Source organism: Colobus angolensis, unplaced genomic scaffold (assembly GCF_000951035.1).
Source record: "Colobus angolensis palliatus isolate OR3802 unplaced genomic scaffold, Cang.pa_1.0 Scaffold34, whole genome shotgun sequence".
NCBI lineage: Eukaryota > Metazoa > Chordata > Mammalia > Primates > Cercopithecidae > Colobus > Colobus angolensis.
Genome location: NW_012116710.1, coordinates 6,358,918 through 6,368,133, shown reverse-complemented (window position 1 = coordinate 6,368,133; position 9,216 = coordinate 6,358,918). Strand labels below are relative to the sequence as shown.

The 9,216-nt window shown below is 50.2% G+C and overlaps 1 protein-coding gene across 2 annotated transcripts in view; it reads right to left on the bottom strand.

Annotated features, from left to right (window-relative positions):
* The window catches only part of SUPT5H (suppressor of Ty 5 homolog (S. cerevisiae)), a 35,416-nt gene that overhangs the window by 15,408 nt on the left and 10,792 nt on the right, over nucleotides 1–9,216 (bottom strand). For both annotated transcript variants that reach the window (XM_011952437.1, XM_011952436.1), the window contains exons 4-10: nucleotides 4,756–4,821; nucleotides 4,192–4,203; nucleotides 3,608–3,677; nucleotides 3,422–3,490; nucleotides 3,243–3,308; nucleotides 2,902–2,932; nucleotides 2,532–2,600 (exon numbers count right to left, since the gene is read on the bottom strand). In XM_011952437.1, the coding sequence (XP_011807827.1) occupies nucleotides 2,532–2,600; nucleotides 2,902–2,932; nucleotides 3,243–3,308; nucleotides 3,422–3,490; nucleotides 3,608–3,677; nucleotides 4,192–4,203; nucleotides 4,756–4,821 (383 nt within the window). The remainder of the gene's footprint in view (nucleotides 1–2,531; nucleotides 2,601–2,901; nucleotides 2,933–3,242; nucleotides 3,309–3,421; nucleotides 3,491–3,607; nucleotides 3,678–4,191; nucleotides 4,204–4,755; nucleotides 4,822–9,216) is intronic.

The window sequence follows — 9,216 nt, the reverse complement described above, 5'->3', positions numbered from 1 at the left end:
AAAAAAAAAAATTTCAGGCTGGGTGCAGTGGCTCACGCCTGTAATCCCAGCACTTCGGGAGGCCGAGGTGGGCCGAAACCCCATCTCTACTAAAAAAACAAAAATCAGCTGGGCATGGTGGCGGGCACCTATAATCCCAGCTACTTGGGAGACTGAGACAGGAGAACTGGTTGAACCTGGGAGGCAGCGGTTGCAGTGGGCTGAGACTGCACCATTACACTTTAGCCTGGGCAAGAAGAGTAAAACCCCATCTCAAAAAACAAACAAACAAAAAGAAATGAAATCTTGATATATGCTACAACATGGATGAGACTTGAAAACATTAAGTGAAGGAAGTCAGTCACAAAAGGTTAATGATGTCATTTGTATGAACCGTCCAGAGTTCAAATAGTCAAATCCACAGAGAAAGACAGTAGATTTGTAGTTACCAGGAGCTGGGAGGAGGGAGGAATGGGGAGTGATGGCTAATAGGTATCGGTTTCTTTTTGTGATAATGAAAATGTCGTGGAATTAGATGGTGATGATGGTTATGAATATACTACAATATATAAAACCCACCACAGTTTACACTTTAAAAAATTAAATTTTAGGCCGGGCACAGTGGCTCAGAACTGCAATCCCCGCACTTTGGGAGGCCAAGGCGGGCGGATCACTTGAGCCAGGAGTTCAAGACTGGGCTGGCCAACATGGTGAAACCCCGTCTCTACTAAAAATACAAAAAAATCAGCCAGGCATGGTGGCAGGTGCCTGTAATCACAGCTACTCAGAAGGCTGAGGCAGAGGTTGCAATGAGCTGAGACCGTACCATTTCACCCAGCTGGTCAACAAGAGTGAAACTCCATCTCAAAAAAACAGAATAATCAGTCATAACGCAAATGAAGTGACCAGAATTTTACCCCAGGGCACCATGTAGGTGGATTTGAGCACATTTCTTTTAATTACTATTATTATTATTATTTTTTTTGTAGAGACCAGGTGTCACTATGGCCTTGAACTCCTGGGCTCGAGCTATCCTTTTGCCTCAGCCTCCCAAAATACTGGTATTACGACTAGCCACCACACCTGGCCAAAAGGTACCTTTTCAGCCTCCCTGTTGGGGAATCGCACCCCACAAACCCCAGTCTCCCCCAAGACAGGCAGGGACACCTACCACTGTAATAATTAGGAAGACATTTCTTCCCCGTCCCACCCCACAAGACAGAGTCTCACTGTCACCCAGGCTGGAGTGTAATGGTGCGGTCTTGGCTCACTATAACCTCTGCCTCCCAGGTTCAAGTGATTCTCCTACCTCAGCCTCCAGAGTAGCTGGGATTACACTCAAGCACCACCATGCCCAGCTAATTTTTGTATTTTTAGTAGGGACAGGATTTCACCATGTTGGCCAGGCTGATCTCAAACTGGCTGGTTTCAAACTCCTGACCTGGTGATCCACCCGCCTCAGCCTCCCAAACTGCTGGGAATTACAGGCATGAGACACTGCGGCCAGCCTTTGAGGAGGACATTTGAGCACATTTAAAATCATAGTTTGCAAACCCTGCAACTGTCTACTTGGTCCCACTGGGTCACACCCAGTGGTTCAACAGGTAAAAGCATGATCCCTAGCAGGGATCATGTTAACTGAGAAAGCTACCAGCCAGCACCCTTTAGGGCGTTTGCCCTGGTTTCCAAACTGCCAATTAAGCCTTTGACAACAGCTCTGCTAAGTAAATGCAAGCTGCAGAACAAGTCCTAGCTGACAGCTGGACATAAAGCCACCTAATCTTTTTTTTTTCTTTTTTTCACGCTGGAGTACAGTGGCGCCATCTTGGCTCACTGTAGCCTCTGCTTCCTGGGTTCAAGTGATTCTCCTGCCTCAGCTTCCCAAGTAGCTGAGACTATAGGTATGCACCACGATGTCCGGTTGATTTCTGTATTTTTAGTAGAGACAGGGTTTTATCATGTTGGCCAGGCTGGTCTTGAACTCCTGACCTCAAGTGATCCGCCCACCTCAGCCTCCCAGAGTGCTGGTATTACAGGTGTAAGCCACTGTGCCCAGCTAAAATCCACCTAATCCTAATGATGCTGAGAGGCAACCAAGGGGCCCAGAGAGGGGAAGGAGGTGCATCAGAGTCACACAGCTACGAAGTGGCAAGAGCAGGACTCAAATTCTGTCAGTCTAAAGAAAACCTGAGCCTTGGATGCAGCATTTGCTGCCTGGCATGTGGTGAAGAGGGTGACCCCAGCCCAACAGGGCTGGTGAACAGGCAAACCCACTCTCACGAAGAAAAGGTGCAGGAAGCTAGCTGGCTGACTTCCAAAGAGCTACAGGGGTGGCAGGACCCTACCAGAAATGCAGAGAACAAAGACAACATATCTGTCAAGGCCCAGAGGAGCCCTTCCATCTAGGCGGTGGTCTTGTTCTAGCTCAAGCAGCTCACTCAGCAGGCAGCTCTGCTCAGCACAGGGGCACCTGGTGCCCCTGAAGTTGACAATCTCCTTCCCTCTGGGTGTTGCCATGTCTCCCCACCAAGCCGCCTGCCTACCCAACTTACCGTGTCTGTGAACTGGTAGGCAATGAACTTGCGCATCAAGGAAATGGCCGTGGCCCGTTCCTCCCCGATCTGGAAGATGAAAGACAGATTTGAGAGAGATGACAGGATAGAGAAAAGGACACAGGAAAGGGGGCAGGAGACAGCAGCAAGAAAGATAAAGTAGGACCAAGAGAGGAGAGAGAAAGAAGGATGGACAGCCAGGAAGATGGGGTGGGAGATAGTGAGTCAGTAACGTGGAGTGGGGGACGGAGACAGAAGGACCAAGTGACTGGCAGGTCACGGAGACCTGGGACAGATAGACACTTCTTCCCCACAAAGCAGCCTCCCTCATTCTCCTACCTCCTCCAAACTCCAAGGTCAGAGCACGTACCTTACATTTGACAGTCCACAGATTGGGATCCCTAAGCAGCAGAGGAAAAGGAAGCCCTTCAGTGAAGCTGGATTTTCAGCAACAAACAGATGAACCCCCAGGGCCACCCTCTTCTCCTGTTTTCACACCCAGGTTCCCCCATACTCAGTGGCTTCCCCACACATCTCCCCATGAGCAAGAGGAAAGAGAAAAGTGCCACCTTCCCCTCCCTATCCCCGCCATCCACCACACTGTCTGTGTGACTCTGCCCTGACTTATTTCAGGGAGCCACCTGTTTGGGCACCATCACCCCATACAAGATTCGCACCCCAGCACAGCCCCCACCATCCCAACCCCCTTACTTGACTCCTGGGAGTAGCTGCTGCTGGGTGATGTCGTCTGAGAGCTCATCAGATCCTCCATACACCCTGAAGGGAGTAGGGCAGTCAGGAAGGAAGGGGTGAAGCTCCGTCAGACCCCTGCCCCTTCCTGCTTAGGGACCACCTGCTCCCCACCCCACCTGCCCCTGCCATGCCCTTACGTCTCTCCCACAGATGACTTGGCATATTTCTTCATGTAATACTCGCCCAGTTCTTCTTCTCGCTGGTCCCTGGAGCATGAATGGGGAAGCAAACACAAATTGAAGGCTGAGGAGAGCAGGTGGGCTGACCTACCCCCAAATCTCCCCACAGGAGCCAATCCCACCATGTTTCCCTTCCTTGCCCACCTCCAGAGGTTTTGCAGGCGGCGAGCCCCAGAACGATCTTCATCCAGGACAACATTATCAATATTGGAGGCTGAAAACAAACGGGCAGAGGGTATGAGCAATGGCAGGTGGAGGGCAGGGGCCTGGAGAAAGTAGGGGCGTGCAGCTAAGAGGGTCAGGGTTTGGCCCTGGGGCAGGAAGATGACATCTCACAGAGGAAATTCCAACCCCTCATCCCCTACTCTATCCTACTCAGCATCCTGCTTCTTGTCAAAAAGACTGGGGATCGGGCCCAGCAAGCTGGGGGGCTTCCAGCTGTTCCCATCTCAAAGTCACTGTCCAGGCACACCCTGGACTGCATCCCACCCTACACATTGCTACCACCCACAAATGCACAGTCCCAGACAGACACATCCATGCTTTTCCAGGTCAACAACTGGGATAGACCCGGCCCCAGAACTCCCTGACTCTGGATCCTACATGGGTCAGAGCCTCCAGGGCCAGACCAGGGCTGGTGGGGAGGTGGTGAGGGCAGGTGCCTCAGGAAGGAGGAAATGTCAGGATATGGGAGGAAGGTCAGGGAATCACACTTTTCAGATTCTTACCTTCAATCTCTTCTACTTGGAGGAAGAGGAGGTGGTGGTGGTGGTGGTGGTGGTTGTGGTGGTGGTGGTGGTGGGCGAGGGCAGACAAAGTATGAGCCAAATTATAGCAGCAAAATCAACCAATGGGTTGGGGGAGGGGAAGGAAGGGACACAGAAAGGTTGAAAATCAAAAGTAAAGGCCAGGCACCAGGTGGTTGGGGAGAAGCCGAAATGTATGAGGCGCACAGAACGGAAAATAACGGGGAAAGGGGGGCACTGGCCCAGGAAGTGGGGGGTATCTTGGGACAGAGCTCGCCCACCCTACAACCCCAAAAGGGATTCACTGGGCCCTGGGATCCCAGAGTCCTCTCCCCACAACATCCCCAACCCACAGCCCCACCCCCCACTCATGGGCCTAAAAGGAAAAAGCAGGGAGCTGGTCTCTCTGGGAAGGACAGAAAGAAGCAAGGTGAGGACGGTGGGGGTTGGGGTGTACAGGGGATGGGGGGTGGGGGGAATGGGCTCTGAAGACCCTGTCAGCCACCCTCTTCCCAGTAGTCTTGTGGAGGCAGGGCCCACACACACCTTTCTCTAGGATGTCCTCTGCTCCATCCTCCCACTGGTCCTCGTCCTCATACTCATCGTCGACATCTGAAACGGAAAGGCCAAGTGGTAAGGGGCAAAGGTGAACAGCTCCCAGGACACCAAGCATCTCCTCTGGAAGATGTGCACTACAAATCCCCACTGCACAGAGCAGGAGACTGAGCCTCCGACAGGGAGACACTCGTCCTGGGCCATGCCACAGAGCTGGTGCACGCAGCAGGGTCGAGGGGGACATACAGCTCCAACTAGCTCTAAAGTCATCCCCTCTCCTTACTCCACTCCCAAATCCCTTTTAAAAAACCAAGATCAACGTAAGCAAGAAGGAAAGTTCCCTCCCAACTATCAAAAATGATCGGTAGATACCACCTTTTATAAAAGATGGCTCGTGGTCTGTTGGTTTTATGATTCTCGTACATTTACAACAGCTAATGCTGAGAGCATACGATACACCCTACCCTGTTCTGAGTGCCTGACACAGGTTCCTCCCTGATCTTCCCGGCAAACCTGAGGGAGGCAGTGTCGCTGTTCCTATTTTACAGCAAGGGCTCCGAGACCCAGAGAGATGAAGGAACTTGCCCACAGACTCAGCTGGGATCTGAGAGGCAGTCTGGCTCCATGGTCCATACACTTAATCTCTTCACTATGTTGCACGTACTGCTTTGTAGGTATCAAACATTACACTAAAAACTTAATACACGCACATAATGAAAATCTCCAATGTCTATAGAGGATGTAGTATCAATTAAGTCTCCCTCCCATTTCTAACCCCTAGTATCTCAGTAACTTTTCTCAAAGGCAACTCCCTGGCCGGGCGCGGTGGCTCACGCCTGTAATCCCAGCACTTTGGGAGGCCGAGGTGGGTGGATCACGAGGTCAGGAGTTCATGATCAGCCTGGCCAAGATGGTGAAACCCCGTCTCTACTAAAAATACAAAAAATTAGTTGGGTGTGGTGGTGGGCGCCTGTAATCCCAGCTACTCGGGAGGCTGAGGCAGAGAAATGCTTGAACCCGGGAGGTGGAGGTTGCAGTGAGCCAAGATCATGCCACTGCACTCCAGCCTAGGAAACAGAGTAAGATCCTGTCTTTAAAAAAAAAAAGAGCCCGGTGCAATGGCTCATGCCTGTAATTCCAGCACTTTGGGAGGCTGAGGTGGGTGGCCCACCTGAGGTCAGGAGTTCGAGACCAGCCTGGCCAACATGGTGAAATCCCGTCTCTACTAAAAATACGAAAGTTAGTTGGGCATAGTGGCAGGCACCTGTAGTCCCAGCTACTTGGGAGGCTGATGCAGGAGAATGGCTTGAACCCGGGAGGTGGAGGTTGCAGTGAGCTGAGATCGTACCACTGCACTCCAGCCTAGGAAACAGAGTAAGATCCTGTCTTTAAAAAAAAAAAAGAGCCCGGTGCAATGGCTCATGCCTGTAATTCCAGCACTTTGGGAGGCTGAGATGGGTGGCCCACCTGAGGTCAGGAGTTCGAGACCAGCCTGGCCAACATGGTGAAATCCCGTCTCCACTAAAAACACAAAAAGTAGCCAAGAGTGATGGCGCACACCTATAATCCCAGCTACTCGGGAGGCTGAGGAAGGAGAGTTGTTTGAATCCGTGAGGCGGAGGTTGCAGCGAGCTGAGATTACGCCACTGCACTCCAGCCTGGGTGAGAGAAACTCCATCTTAAAAAAAAAAGAAGAGGCTGGGCGCAGTGGTTGACGCCTGTAATCCCAGTACTCAGGGAGGCCAAAGCAGGTAGATCATGAGGTCAGGAGTTTGAGACCAGCCTGGCCAACATGGTGAAATCCCGTCTCCACTAAAAACACAAAAAGTAGCCAAGAGTGATGGCGCACACCTATAATCCCAGCTACTCGGGAGGCTGAGGAAGGAGAGTTGTTTGAATCCGTGAGGCGGAGGTTGCAGCGAGCTGAGATTACGCCACTGCACTCCAGCCTGGGTGAGAGAAACTCCATCTTAAAAAAAAAAGAAGAGGCTGGGCGCAGTGGTTGACGCCTGTAATCCCAGTACTCAGGGAGGCCAAAGCAGGTAGATCATGAGGTCAGGAGTTTGAGACCAGCCTGACCAACATGGCAAAACCCTGTCTCTACTAAAAATACGAAAGTTAGTTGGGCATAGTGGCAGGCACCTGTAATCCCAGCTACTTGGGAGGCTGATGCAGAAGAATCACTTGAAACCAGAAAGTGGAGGTTGCAGTGAGCTGAGATTGCACCACTGCACTCCAGCCTGGGTGAAAAACCAAAACTCCATCTCAAAAAAAAAAAAAGAAGAAAAGAAAAGAAATGCATGTAATCCATCCTGTCCCCACTGTTCCCCGCATGTAATTTTTTTTTTTTTTTTTTTTTTGAGACCAAGTCTTGCTCTGTCGCCCAGGCTAGAGTGCAGTGATCTCAACTCACAGCAACCTCCACCTCCCAGGTTCAAGCAATTCTCCTGCCTCAGCCTCCCAAGTAACTGGGACTACAGGTGCCCGCCACTGCACCCGGCTAATTTTTGTATTTTTAGTAGAGACAGGATTTCCCCATCTTGGCCAGACTGGTCTCGAACTCCTGGCCTCAGATGATCCACCCGCCTCGGCCTCCCAAAGAGCAGGGATTACAGGCATAAGCCACCACGCCCAGCCCCATGTAATTCTTTAACACACTACTCTGTACCTTTCTTTTTTTCTCAATACTACTACAAACTCAGAGCTCTCCCACAGGAGCAAAAGCCTCATATGCTATATGGCCCACAATTTGTTTAACCAGGCCCCGATCATCAATAAACATTTAGGTCACCAAATTTTACAACTGTGAACAGGACTACAACATGCATCTTTGTTCTCATGTCTTCATGCACTCACGCAAGTTTAACCATAAACTAAATTCTAAAGAGGAACTGCTGGGTCAAAGGGTTCCTGCATGTTAAATGCTAACATGCACCGCCACATAGCCTTCCACACAGACATTGCCCACCAACACTTCCACCACCAACATATGGGTGTCCCTGGGAGCCCACAGCTGTCACCCAGCATGACATCCATTCTCTTGCTCTCCAGGAATATCCAGAGCACCTCCTGTCCCTTTGACAATAGACTAGTTTTCTTCTCAGGTAAAAGAGTCCCAGGAAAACAGAGGATGTGTTCTAAGTAATCCCTCTTCCCACAGGTAAGGGAAAACAAGCACATTCATTATCATCATGGAAGTATGAACTAGTCTTATCTTTTCAGGAACTGACATTTGGCCATAAATATCAAAAATCTTTTTTTAAAAAAATGCAGCCGGGCATGGTGGCTCATGCCTGTAATCCCAGCACTTTGGGAGGCCAAGGCGGGCAGATCACAAGGTCAGGAGTTCGAAACCATCCTGGCTAACACAGTGAAACCCCGTCTCTACTAAAAATACAAAAAATCAGCTGGGCGTGGTTGCATGCGTCTGTAGTCCCAGCTACTCAGGAGGCTGAGGCAGGAGAATCAGTTGAACCCAGGAGGGAGAGGCTGCAGTGAGCCATCGCGCCACTGCACTCCAGCCTGGGGGACAGAGTAAGACTCTGTCTCAAAAAAAAAATAAAAATAAAAATAGCACCACCGTTGCCTAGGAATTTGACTGATAGGGATTTAACAGGTAGAACAGAGATTTTTTTTTTTTTTTTTTTTGAGACGGAGCCTCGCTCTGTCGCCTGGGCTGGAGTGCAGTGGCCGGTTCTCAGCTCACTGCAAGCTCCACCTCCCAGGTTTACACCATTCTCCTGCCTCAGCCTCCAAGTAGCTGGGACTACAGGCGCCCGCCACCTCGCCCAGCTAGTTTTTTGTATTTTTTAGTAGAGACGGGGTTTCACCGTGTTAGCCAGGATGGTCTCGATCTCCTGACCTCGTGATCCGCCCGTCTCGGCCTCCCAAAGTGCTGGGATTACAGGCTCGAGCCACCGCACCCGACCTCTAGAACAGAGATTTTTCATCTGGGGTGGTCTGTGTTAGATGAAAAAACTACAGCTCCTATTTTCAGTAATCTGTAACTGAAATGTAGCATCTACATCAGCTACGTACAATGGCAACAAACCACACAATGTTAGCTGTGTCACTGGCTCTTTCACAGCACATTACAGCTGTAGGTATCTCAAGGCAGCATTTACACTCACTGTTACTCAAAAATTAGATTCTTAGACTATCTATAAAGTCTTATTATCTAAATATGTTAACAAAGAAACATATGCACCAAAATGTTCTTTTTAAATATTCTGATAACTGTATTTCAATAAATTGTCCTCTTTGGAATCCTATGTATTTTGTTTTATGCATTTCAGAAGACGGTTCTGAGAAGGGAACAGGGTTTCACCAGACTACAAAAGGGGCCACAGCACAAGAAAGGTTAAGAACTTTGGTTGGCCAGGCGCGGTGGCTCAAGCCTGTAATCCCAGCACTTTCGGAGGCCGAGATGGGCGGATCACGAGGTCAGGAGAT